The sequence below is a fragment of the Melanotaenia boesemani genome, chromosome 9 (assembly GCF_017639745.1).
Source record: "Melanotaenia boesemani isolate fMelBoe1 chromosome 9, fMelBoe1.pri, whole genome shotgun sequence".
Classification (NCBI taxonomy): Eukaryota; Metazoa; Chordata; class Actinopteri; order Atheriniformes; family Melanotaeniidae; genus Melanotaenia; species Melanotaenia boesemani.
Window position 1 is genome coordinate 19,163,324 of NC_055690.1, and position 12,726 is coordinate 19,176,049.

A 12,726-nucleotide genomic window follows, 5' to 3' on the forward strand; every position below is an offset into this window, starting at 1 on the left:
TTGTGAGGGTGCTTAAATAAAGGCTGATAACTTCAGTGACTCAGTGAGAGGATATGAAGTACAGAACCAGATAAAGTGGAGCCATTTGTTTAGTTAAGAAGGAAAAAAACAAACATTGTGCCAAAAAGACAGCAGGATCTGGACAGTCTCTTCTCTGCTTTCCCTCCTCTTCTTCCTCTTTATTGTGCAACTCCACACTAGCAGGCGGTTCATTTCTGTGCCTGCACCCTTTAAAACTAGCTGTTTTTGCTTTTGCCCTTACATCTGCGTGTGACAGCGAACAGGAATGGGGCTGAAGAGCATCATATTTTTGATTGTGTTAGTGGGGGTGAGAGGGAGCCCCACTTCCAAGACTGCTTCAGCAGACATGTTGGCCAGTTCCAAAATTATGCTTGAGACAGCAAAGGAAACAGGAGAGGTGAGTGGAAACATGACTAGTCTCACTGTTTTGTTTTTCCAACTAAAATATGTTTTTTTATGCCTCTTTACTATTAAATAATCTTTACAGAAAAGATACACTTTAAAATTAGGAGAAATTTTTGTTATAATCGTTACATCAAGACCATTCTGTACATAGTACAAAACACAGAGCTTGACATAACTACCAATATTTTAACACTTGCTGCAATGAGGATAAATGTTGTTAAAATAAATATGTTTCCTGCAGGGGTCATATATGAGGAGGAGGCTTGAAAGAAAAGTTAAATGTCAAAGTTTTGTTTTGGCTCCATGAAGTCAAGCCTTTTGCTGGAGTCCTGGTCAATTACAAGCAAAAAACATTTGGTGATGAAGGGACATGGTGATGTCAAAGTGGAACTGTAGAGTTTTTAGCTCTTCCACTTGTTCTTCTTAGCAGGCAGCTGTCCTGTTGCTTCTAAGTATTTGTCGACAAGTTCTTCTTGTGTAGATGGCAAGCAGGGCTGATATCTGCTGTAATCCATGGTGTACTCGCCTTTTCCCTGAAAAAGTGATGACAGAGTAAAATAGGGGGGGAAATAATCGTTATAATCCTGGACAAACATAGAATCCTGGGTAAAGGGTTCCACAATCCCACAACAAGAAGAATTATTGGACGTCTTTATTTGCCTAGTATCGCACTTCGTTGGTTTATTTAACAGTACTGTCTTTTTCAACAAATGCCAGGATTAACTGTCCCAGAATTTTAAGATTTCTATTAGGAAAACAAAAAACCAAAATTCAAATCTTGGCTCTTTAACAAACTCTAGCAACAAAAAGTAATATTTTTCATGTTTGACTTTAAACTTACTTCAGTGCAGGAGCGTAGTTCTGTGGCATAGCCAAACATGTCATTTAGTGGAACCTGTTGAGAGAAACCAAATGAAATAAAGAAAGTACAAGTTTCACTTCAGGAAGGGATGATGAGTAAATGAACTAATAGTATTTAATCAATGTCCAAAGGAATAGCTTATTATGTATAGTATGTACTGTAGAAATAGATGTAGACAGACAGATGGTAAAGTAAAAAAAAAATCTGCAAACTGCACTTACATCTGCATACAAAGTGATGTATCCCCCTGCTCCATCCTGTCCTGTAATGACACCATGGCGACGGTTTACCCCAGCAATCACCACCCCTTGAAACTCCTGAGGCGCAATGATTTCCACAGACATGATTGGCTCCAGGATGATCGTGTTGGCCTTTTCCATTGCTGTGGAGAGAAAAATTAAACCGGCTTTAACACATACTCACAAAAACAAAGATAAACACATATGGAGGCGAAGGCTGCATCTGCCCCAACGGTATGCATACACAGCCGTCATTTGTCTGGCTCTCAGCAGCTCGAGGATTGAGGGTTTGAATAGTCAGAAAAGCATGCTAGCTTAACTTTAAATGCACTGCATTTGCTGTACCATATACTGCAACAAACATACACATTTTAACCACTTTATGTTATATGGTAATTTGGATAATAAAAATCTACTCCAAATGGATTGACCAGAAGTCAGAGTCACCCACTGACCTTGTTTCAGAGCACCTTCGCCTGCACGAATAAAGGAAATCTCATTTGAGTCAACCATGTGGTGGCCTCCATCTTCCAAGAGGAATCTGACTCCTGAAATCTTGTGTCCACTCAGGAACCCCTTCTCACAGGCATCTCTGAAACCCTGTGGCATGATGCAAAGAAAATGGACAAAGACAGAAATGAAGCTCTGAAGAACTTCTTCACTTATATAGCAGCATATGGCCATATTAAAGCAGAAAGTACTATTTAAACATGCCTTTTCAACAGCTGGCACAAACTGCTTTGGGACGTTTGTTCCAACAGTTTGGTCTTCAAACTCTAACTTGATGTAATGTTCTTGCTCAAGAGGCTCGAGGACTCCAATAACTTTACCATACTGCCCAGAGCCGCCAGTCTGCTTTTTGTGGGTGAAGTCGAACCTAAAGATAAATAAACAGAATAGCCACACTTTGAAGCACGATGAGACAGTTAACAAGAATAAACTGGTTCAAGCTTAAAGCTGCTGTAGCATCTTCAAGTAACTCTTGACAGTAACAGATAACCCACTACTGAGGTGATACCAGTCAAAAAATGTTTATAGTAGATTGTAAGCCTCTTCGAAATAATAATCTTAAATTTAGTCATGTGTTATGATGATGATGAGCATTCAAGGCTCTGTGATAGAGTCAAAGGATCTCTATTGGTAAGGCAACTTAAATCAGATACTATTTATCTTCAGCTGACAAAAGTCTGTTAAATATTTAATTTGCAACTGCAGCATCACAACTGATTTATTATTTTTACTTACTGGCCCTGATAGTTCTGTAAAAGGGGAGGATGGTGAATGTGGTTTAAGTCAGTTACTTACTGATTACTTTAGCAGAAGGATGTAGGGAACTGGTGCTCTGTCTCTTTAAAAAGGGGCAGGGCTAAAAGAGCTTGGCTGTGGAAGGAAGTGGGAAGTAATGTTTCCATTTGCATGAGGAGCAGCTGACTCTGAACACGGAGCAGAAATTGTTCCACCTGCGGATCATTCACCACTGCAGCGAAGGCAAGATCTGGCTCCACTGTTTCATTCTCTGTGTATCTTCTTTTACAAATTTACATCCTTGCTGTCTGTCTTTTAAGATTTGATCTACTTTCTACTGTGTTGAATGAATGTGCCTCATCTAGAGACAGCAGCCACACCCCGCTGACATCTGAGGGTCAAAGTCCTTTAAAGACTGGATACCCATTGCTTCCTCCCACTTTGTACACAGAAATCAACATTACCTGTGGAGGTTGTTGAGGAGGATGTGATGGCAACTGGCGAGCTGAACCCCAATCACTACCCAGCTCAGAGGGCAGCAAAGGTGGTCCAACACTACCTCAACACTCGCTACGGCTCCCCATACAGATTGTTCGGACTGCATCAGGTCCACAGTGGAAACGCAGAGGTCAAATTAACTTCACCACTGACTTTTCTCTTCCCTTCATAAACATCAGCGAAAGGATTAAAGTTGTAACTATAGCTCATCTCTAATTTCCCTTTTAGGATGTGTCAAACTCTGGAAGACGGTATCAGCTGGAGATTTCAGTGCACGAAATCATCAGCAATGTAGGATGCATTTTAATTATTTAGTTTTTTTTTTTTTAAATCCCACTATTAGTTGTCATGCAACAGAGAAATAACTTCTTTCACAAAATTTCACAAATGTGTCTTATTCTTAATATGGTTTAACTCCTGAACGTCTCTGAAGCCAAATATTAAAGCTTCATAAAACCTCAGCAAACCTATACATTTAATAATGACTTTTTTTGCTACCAGTAAAAAAAACTATTTCTTTTGCAGCTTTGCTGAATTATTTTGTAACCCATAATCTGGCTTCATTTATCTATCATGTCCATATGGTTCTTTTGAAAATTCGAAGTAAATGTTTAGGCATGATATTTAACCACCAGGCTAATCTCTTTAGTGTTAGCAGTCCTTATGGACGAGAGTTTACTGCTTAAAAAAGGTAGCTCATGTTAATATTTGGTCATATTAATTGTGTGTTTTAAGCATGACTCAGTGGCTGCCATGGCAACTTCTAGCCAACGCCTTTGCCATGACTACTCCCATCTTTCAAACATGCCTTTTCTTCTATGCACTGTACTTTTTAAAACCTGTGTGTCTTTAACTCATACAGAAAACACAGAAGTGCTCAGCAGAGGTTTTCTTTCCACAAGGAGAAGGGCCACTCTTAGCAGAAGTTCAGGCCTCGCCGTGTGACGAACTGCTTCACATCGACACAAAACTTCAGGAGGAGGCCTTATATCAGCAGTACAGGAATAATCAAAGCCTGCTTTCGGCACAGAATTTACCTGGTATGTTCAGTCAATCAAAAGCTTTCAGATTTTTGTCCCCAGGCAACGCAGAAGGGCAGATATCATACAACCTGAACCACCTGATATTTCAGCATCGTGTTAAATCAGCTATTGCTTAATTCTGTAATTTCCTTATCTCCATAAAGGATGACCACATTACAAAAAGATATATGCTGCAAGAATGTGGCATAATCACACTCTGTGCTAACTTCTTTCAGATAGCTACGGTCACATTGAGCCTGACATGAAACCTTTCTGGCACCTTGCCATTGTGGCCTCCAGCTTTATCATGCTGAAAGAATCCACAGAAAACACTCTGTACAACCTGGCTCAGGTGGCCAGCATCAAACAGCTGGTAGGTCGTTTCATCTTTTGTTATATGTTGGGTTAATTGTTTGATTTTTGCAACAGTACAAGAACTTTGATTTTTAAAAGCTAAATAAGCACTTGGTCTACAGCCGGGTTAAGTGACTGATGACATAAAAATGAGAATTTGAAATAATTTAAAAGGAAGTACATAAATGATATAATAATGAAGTATCATGAAAAATGAAACGCAAAAGATCTTCTTGTGGGTAATATTTTTACAAGTTGCTCTTACTATTCTTTGTGGTGATGATGTAAATCTTTTTTACAATGTTAATTTTGTTGTAAATGGTAATTTGGTAACATTGTGTTGGTAAAGGGTATGCATTTCATAAGCTACTAGCTTCTACCTTCACCCTTTTTTTTTTCTTTTTTCATCTTCTTTTTGTATTTTTTTTAAATGTTTCGTTTACTTTCACAATGCCGAAATAAATAAACAAATAAATAAAGTGGTAATAATAATAATAATAACAACTTTTTTTTTTATTTTCCTTGTTCTTGCACTGTTATCTTTGTCTGTGTATTGGACCTGCACTCTGTGTTTTCTACTAATTTTAAATAAAGTTCCAAAACAAAAAAGAGGTTCTGCATATTAGAGTCTCCACAAACTTCTAAACATTTAGTTATTACGCCTACAACATCGATTTTCTAAACAAAATACTCTAAAGTTGCTCAGTAGTTGAAAATTAAATCTGTTACAGATTTTTTAAACCCTTTGAATATTTTTTTCTTGTCCACTGCAGGCAACTGAGAACGAGCAGCTGAAGTTTGAATGTCACGTACTGCTGCACGAGATGGTGTCTCAGGTAAAAACCCTTATTATAAAACTTTTAATAAAGCAGTCAATTTGAGAACTGCAGCTAACACTTAATTCTACATTCAAACTGATTCCTGAAACATTTAAATTTAATTTTTGCAGGAAATCCCTCAGTGGAAGCTGCAGTTCACCTGGTCTTCTGCAGGGGGCGTCAACGTGCTGGAGAAGGAGCAACTGCCTCACTGCCACAGTTGTGAAAAAGCTCAAAACTCAAGCTAAAACTGTTGTCATTCACTACACTGCCTTAACTACATCTCATACTCAAATATTGCATCTTCATGTCTTTAAGATGATGCCACAAAAACTAAATCAAGTGTGCTGTTGATTCATGCAGCACAAAAACCTTCAAAAGCTGCAGTTCATACTCAATAAATTTTTACATTAACATTTCTAGTGTTTTAAGCCTGGTTCAACAGTTTGAACGGACTAACAACGTCTCAGGTTTGTGTGTGTGTGTTTAGCAGATTGGAGCTTACGATACAGGACTGCTGATTGTCTCTCTGAAGGCAACTTTGGGTTTACCCATCACACAGGGACAGTTGTACTCTCTCTCCATCCTCTGGAACAACCAGAACAAGGAAACAGTCACAGTTAAAGCAAGGTAGACAAAAACTTAAATCTGTATTTTGTTGATCCATTTGAACATTTATTTAATATGAAAAAGTTCAAGGAGAATGATTTTCATTGTTGAAAAAAACATAAAAATATCTAGAATCTGATGGCAACACTGACAAAAGCTTAGGACAAATGCATATTCATCACTGCTGCTTCACACTTTACATATTTCAATCATCGCTCAGGGGCTTCACAGTAGTTCACTATCATTACCAGTCTGGGAACTTGAACCTGAGTCTAGAATCTAGGTTAGAAGGGTGGACCAAAGTCTACCCTTTTAACCTCTAGCCTATCAATCACCTGAATAGAAGACAGACAAGTAAATGCACACCAAGTCTACAAAGCTGCGCTGTTGATTCTGCTGAAATAACCTCAGACTCCCTTCAAAAGATGTCAACTTGTTAGTAGTAAATGCTCCTTCACAACTACAATATATGCCCTGCACCCCATACCATCACAAACGCTGAGTTTTACATCTTTTGCTGAAAACATCCTCGATGGTCTTTCCTATTCTTGGCATGCAGCCGAAATGTGGACTCATCTGACACCAGAACACACCTATCCACAGTCTTTCGGGCCATCTGAGATGAACTTGTAAACTCAGCAGCATTATTGAGCATGATTAATGGCTGCCTTCTTGTGTAATTTGTGTAATACAGTTTCAGCTTACATTTCTGCATGCAGCAGCAGAATACGCTGAGTGCAAATGTTTGTTTTTTCGTTTTGGATGGAATGGAAACACTAAGCCTTTGGTGGAGGCTCCACCCAAACATGACACCCTCATTTGGCACTAGTTTATGTGCTGACTGGAAGATTAACTTCCTTAAAGGGAGGCAAGGAACAATTCAAAGAGCTTTGTATAAAACATTAAAAGTATTACAGCAGAGTGCAGAAGAAGCATAAAAAATACCTGAGGAGAAACAAAATCATACTAAGACATAATGCTTGACTTGCATATAAACTCTTTATCTGCACTCTCGCAACTTTGAGTGTTACTGGAATTAAATTTGAGAACTTCAATTAAACTGGACATACATTAAAAATCATGTTCTTTAAACATTTGTCTGTTAAATGTTCAAATTACTCAACAAATTACAGACATTAGTTTTTGTTTGATTTTAGAAAATTTCTCAACTTTCCAGGGGATGAGGTTCATATGCTGAGGTCAGATGGAGCTCAGTGGCATCGAGTTACTGATGCAGCAGCATCTCTTAGCTACCGTTATTTACTAAATTAGGAAGTTTTTCTTTTTCAGAGAACTTATGATGGATCTGTTTAATCTAGCATTTACCTGGGAGTAGATTTCAAGATGCAGCTCGCCCATGCCTGAAATGATGGTTTCCTTGCTCTCAGTGTCATAATGCACTCTAAATGTGGGATCTTCTCTGCTGAAGCGGTTGATGCCTTTGGAGAATTTATCCAGATCATTCTGGTTGAACAAGATCATAATAAGAATGAGCTGAGGGATGATTGTAAAACAGTATTTAGAGGTAGGAAGTAAATTTTTACCTTGTTGGCTGGCTTAATGGCCATAGAAATGACAGGCTCTGGGATGTGAATGGACTCCTGTCGGACCAAAGTGAAAACAAATTAACCAAAGATGCAGCTCACCTCTTGAAATAAGATAAGTCGCAGGTTTCTTGCTCATTCACCGCGCTTTCGCACAGTGAATACATTTAAGCCACTCACCATGGAGAGATTAGCACTAGTCTTGGATGTAAAAGTGTCTCCACTGGCGCAATCTATCCCAAACAATGCACAGATATCTCCTGCATAAACTTCATCCACATCCTTAAAAAAGCAGCGACAGAAAGAAGCAAACATGAATAACAGAAATAAGAGGATAAAATGTTAAATCCAGGACAGTTAGTCATAACCTTTATTAAAATAGCCCAATGTCTTGTTTTGATGCAAGAAACTTGGGTGGAAATGTGTTATTCTGGTATCAGATGAGGGATGTGGTTATTATCTAAACACTAAACTGAAGTAAAAAGAAGAACTTGAACATTCTGACCAGTCATGCTTCTCTGCTATCTGAACTGCAAACCACAGATGGAAAACTGTAACCTATACACCCTGCTGACGTATGCAGATTGCTTCTTACCTCCATCTGATCAGCATGGAGACGCACAAGCCTCTGAACTCTGACTCTTTTGCCTGTGCGTGTGTTGTAGATGTATTCTCCCTTCTTCAAACAGCCCTGATACACCCGTACATATGTCAGCTGACCAAACCTGCCGGCCTGTAAATGAGAACAAACACAAGAAACAACAAAGTGTGACAGACTGAGACCTTCCTGTTGTGCAAAAGTAACAAAGAGGCTGAACAAATATCTTTTTTAAAGTCATGTACCTCTAGCTTAAAGGCCAGACCAACATAGGGGTTTGCAGTGTCTCTTGTTGGGTCCATTTCAATCTTTGAGGTTTCTGTGGACTCTCTGTTTGAAAAAGTGAAAACAGAATATCAGATGTATTTAAATTTAGTGTTATCTCAAAGAGAAACTGTGAGAATGCAAATTTCAAGCAACTAGATACGCACTCATCATTTAGGATGGCGTAGTTTTTTACTTCACTGGGGTTCGGCAGATAATCCAGGACCGCGTCCAGTAGAGGCTGGACGCCTTTATTCTTCAGTGCTGTGCCCACCAACACGGGGGTGAAGAGTCGCTGTACTGTGGCCCTGCGGATCGCAGCCTGGAAGACAATGAGATGAAAAGTGACAGATTATCTCCAGTTTATTAATTCAATATGCTCAGATGTGCAGTATGAGTAATTTGAAAGATTTTTTTTAAAATGAGGAAGGTCAATGACAGACAGCATAGCATGGTTCACCAAAATATAGTTTGCAGAAGAAAAGAAAAAAAAGAAAAGAGAAGAAAACTTTATTGTCTGTCCCCAATGGTGAGAAAAATTATTGTTTAAAATTCTTCTAGTTATTTCCGATACCAGAATTATTAGGATAATTTCATTAGTTATTGATCCATCAAAAATTTCTAACTTATTTAAAGATGGTTTAATATATGGCAGAAGAGAGGGATACACAGTCATACAAACTTGACTCTTTCTGGTTATTGTAGACTGTACATGTAACATGGAAGCACCTTCACTTTCAAGTGGGGTGTCAATCAAAAGCTAAGGATGCTGGAGCTATTTTCTAATTACCATACCTGGACTAATGACTAAAAATAAAAGATTAGGCAATAATGACAATGATTTAATAGCAATCTGTTAGACTATATTGGGAATTTATATTTTTATTGTAGTAGTCACTGTTTCTACCTGCTGTGGTCACTTTTTTCATATTCTGAAATTCCTAATATTTTACAGCTTTGCTAACATGTTTCTTCTCTTTGAGGACACAAACCTTCAGGTTTTCTATGGTTGGAACCTTCTCCTCCAGGAACATCTCCCCCAAGAATTCATCAGCATTAGCAACACACTCCACCAGCTCCTGCCTCCGGTCTGCGGCTTCAGCTCGAAAATCAGCAGGAATATCATCATAGCGGATGTTTTGACTGTGGAGGAAAAAACAGTTTGAATTTATGTGATGCTGATCTTGTTAGTTTTGCTGCTGCTATGTGTATGTTTTCTGTTTCTCTTCTGTAAGCAATACATTTATGCAACTGGACAGATAATAACCAAAACATTACCCATATGGCCCATCAAAGTATATGCTCCGCTCTTCTATAAGGTCAATGATACCATGCATGTTCCCCTCCAGGCCGATGGGGATGTTCACAAATGCTGTGTTGTGGTTAAGTTTAGATCTGAAGAAAAAAACGTGATAAAAACTCATTAAATCACTTTTCTTTACCACATATAGTTCAGTTCAGACTGTTTTATTTATCCCAATTTTACAATTCATTTGCAGCTTTCTAACAACATTCACTGCCTGGCCAAAAAAAACAAACAAACACAGATGCCACAAAAAAATAAATGAATAAATAAAATAAAAGTAAATAACGAAGGTCACACACTAATATTTTGTTGTACCGCCTTTAGCTTTGATTACGGCACTTTGGCATTGTTTTGCTAAGCTTTGGCAATGTCACAAGACTTATTTCCATCCAGTTTTACATTAATTTTTCACCAAGATTTTCTATTGATGATGGGAGAGCCGACCACTGCACAAAGCCTTCTCCAGCACATCCCAAAGATTCTCAGTAGGGTTCAGGTCTGGACTCAATGGTGTGAAAATGTGTGAAAATGATGTCACAATTTGAGCCTGATGAATTCTGGCATTGTCCTCTTGGAATACGACCATGCTGTCAGGGAAGAAAAACTCCACTGATGGAACAACCTGCTCATTCAGTATATTCAGGTAATCAGCTGAGCCTTTCTTTGGACACCTAATGTTGCTGGGCCTAAACCTGACCAACTGCAGCAACCACAGATCATAGCACCCACTCCACAGGCTTTAGGCGCTAGACATGATAGGCTGATGAAATGATGCACTTTCTTCTTACCCTGATGCTCCCATCGCTCTGTAACAGGGTAAATCTAGACTCAACAGACCACATGACCTTCTATTGCTCCAGAGTCTAATCTTTATGCTCCCTAGCAAATTGAAGCCTTTTTCTCAGGCTGGCCTGACTGATTAGTGGTTTTCTTATGGCTGCACATCTGTCCCAGTTCCCTTCACATTGTGTGTGTGGAAATGTTCTTATTTTCACTATTAAACATATTCCCTTAGTTCTACTGTTGTTTTTCTTTGATTTGATTTAACCAAACGCTTAAGTGATTGCAGATCGCGATCATTTAGGATTTTTTTTTTTTTTTTTTACCACATTTCCTGGAAGACAATGGTTTCTCACTATCCTTCCAGTTTTAATGTGTTGAACAGTTCTTACATTTGCTTAGTTAAATCTTATTTTTTGGCCAGGCAATGTACAAACAAAGATCATTGAAAGGATCAGTGATCATAATCTCACCAAAGGAAACATTAAGAAGCATATAGGCATATAAGTGATACCTCATCTGTTGCAGGGCTCGGTTGGGGTTTGCTCCCATTCGGTCCAACTTGTTTATAAAGGTGAGAAAGGGTACATTGTAGCGTTTCATCTGTCTGTTTACAGTCATGGTCTGACACTGGACACCTCCCACTGCACACAGAACCAGCACAGCTCCGTCTAGCACACGCAGTGCTCGCTCCACTTCGATAGTAAAGTCTACGTGACCTGTGGAAATATACTAAGATGAAATCAGAAATACAACACTGTCCATATAATTATGTTGTGCTTCCACATTATGCACACCAATACTCCCAGATCTGTTAGACACCATCTTTGCATCCAGGTGAGCAAAGTGACTTGGAAACTGTTGAATTACCCATCTATTATCATCAATTTTCAGGGTTCTGTTATTCAGCCTGTATCTCATAACAATTATCCTAGAATGGCAATGAATAAGTATTTTTCTTTTGAGCACCATATCCAGCAATTTGTACAAAAACTGACATCCAAAAAAGGTTTATTTCTGCTTTCTGTACCCAGATCCAAAACATATTTTGGGAAACAATGACACTAAATTAGCTTCACAACTGCTTTAAATTAAAGATGTGTATCTCACTGACAGGCAGATACATTGCGATGCATAAACATAATAATTTTATCTGTCCTTGGACTAATTTTGCCAAAAAATATCTTAAATGAGTTTTAATACCTGGTGTGTCAATTATATTGATGTTGTGGTTCTTCCACATGGTGTATGTAGCAGCAGATTGAATAGTGATGCCTCTCTGTCTCTCCAGCTCCATAGAGTCCATAGTGGCTCCAACACCATCCTTCCCTTTCACCTGCACGCCACAGCAAGGAAAGCAGCTTATAAACTCAGTCGTTTGTTTGAACGGCCAGAAAAAAAAGATAAATTAATTCAGAAACGCTATTCATCCTGGCACTTACCTCGTGAATCTCCGCTATCCTGCCAGTATAGTAAAGGACCCTCTCTGTCAGGGTGGTCTTCCCCGAGTCAATGTGAGCGGATATTCCGATGTTGCGTATCCTCTCATTGGGGAAAACGCCGGAGGTGCACGTCCGACAGCTGTTAATGAGCACCTTGGTACATGGAAGAGAAGATCAATACTCAAAGCCGTTTTTGTTTGCTTAGAGATTGTGACATGAAAGGGACTGATGTAGAAAAGCTCGACAGGTCATTGAATTCACATTAGATAATGTTACCTTTTTAAGTGTAACGCTTCCTGGTGCCAAAAAATGCGTTTTTGTCAAAAGCAGTCCTGCTTTTAGTATTCCCATTTTGCCAACACCTCTGTGGAGTAAAGAGTGGTTTTAATCCTGATTCAATACAACCCCAACTCTACGGACAACCCGGTGAATGTCACGCCGGGGCCCTGATTCTCAGTTGTGAAACACAACTTCCGCATCTACGGGAACCCAACATGTCCAAAAACACTGACGTTTGCCTTTATCCTGAAAACAACAAAACTGCGAATTGACAGGGTAATGTAGACGACAGTTCTTTCCATTTAAAACCAAACAACAATTTTTAAAAGCACAAACTTTGAAATGACTATTAAAACACACATGGGCCAAAAGGCAAACGTTGCTTTCAAACGCTATCAGACGCGTCCCTGAAATTGAGACCAAGAGAAATCAAGAGAAAC

At 38.9% G+C, this 12,726-nt stretch overlaps 2 protein-coding genes across 3 annotated transcripts; one reads left to right on the forward strand and one right to left on the reverse strand.

Moving 5' to 3' along the window:
• Positions 1–212: 212 nt before the first annotated feature.
• gfm1 (G elongation factor, mitochondrial 1) lies at positions 213–12,486 on the reverse strand. The gene is made up of 18 exons (XM_041995770.1): positions 12,284–12,486; positions 12,008–12,160; positions 11,769–11,901; positions 11,080–11,284; positions 9,758–9,874; positions 9,472–9,622; positions 8,647–8,801; positions 8,461–8,545; positions 8,213–8,350; positions 7,798–7,899; positions 7,618–7,674; positions 7,400–7,537; positions 5,970–6,052; positions 2,242–2,404; positions 1,983–2,127; positions 1,510–1,670; positions 1,268–1,321; positions 213–959 (listed from the first exon to the last, which is right to left on the reverse strand). Exons 1-18 carry the CDS (start codon positions 12,356–12,358, stop codon positions 828–830), a joined length of 2,247 nt encoding a protein of 748 aa, XP_041851704.1. The 5' UTR covers positions 12,359–12,486; the 3' UTR covers positions 213–827.
• On the forward strand, positions 287–5,880 carry lxn (latexin). 2 transcript variants are annotated; one of them, XM_041995773.1, is made up of 7 exons: positions 287–418; positions 3,224–3,400; positions 3,499–3,561; positions 4,133–4,310; positions 4,529–4,665; positions 5,420–5,482; positions 5,596–5,880. In XM_041995773.1, exons 1-7 carry the CDS (start codon positions 287–289, stop codon positions 5,710–5,712), a joined length of 867 nt encoding a protein of 288 aa, XP_041851707.1. In that variant the 3' UTR covers positions 5,713–5,880. The 2 variants fall into 2 exon arrangements, with proteins under 2 accessions (XP_041851707.1, XP_041851708.1); XM_041995774.1 differs by lacking the exon at positions 287–418 and adding an exon at positions 2,916–3,015.
• Positions 12,487–12,726: the final 240 nt, after the last annotated feature.

Coding starts and splice junctions, on each gene's coding strand:
- lxn (XM_041995773.1), top strand. CDS start 287: ATGGGGCTGAAGAGCATCATATTTTTGATTGTGTTAGTGGGGGTGAGA. Junction 419..3,223: donor CAGCAAAGGAAACAGGAGAG/GTGAGTGGAAAC, acceptor CTTTGTACACAG/AAATCAACATTACCTGTGGA. Junction 4,666..5,419: donor TGGCCAGCATCAAACAGCTG/GTAGGTCGTTTC, acceptor TGTCCACTGCAG/GCAACTGAGAACGAGCAGCT.
- gfm1 (XM_041995770.1), bottom strand. CDS start 12,358: ATGGGAATACTAAAAGCAGGACTGCTTTTGACAAAAACGCATTTTTTG. Junction 9,875..11,079: donor CGAGCCCTGCAACAGATGAG/GTATCACTTATA, acceptor TTTTTTCTTCAG/ATCTAAACTTAACCACAACA. Junction 7,675..7,797: donor CTAGTGCTAATCTCTCCATG/GTGAGTGGCTTA, acceptor TTGGTCCGACAG/GAGTCCATTCACATCCCAGA.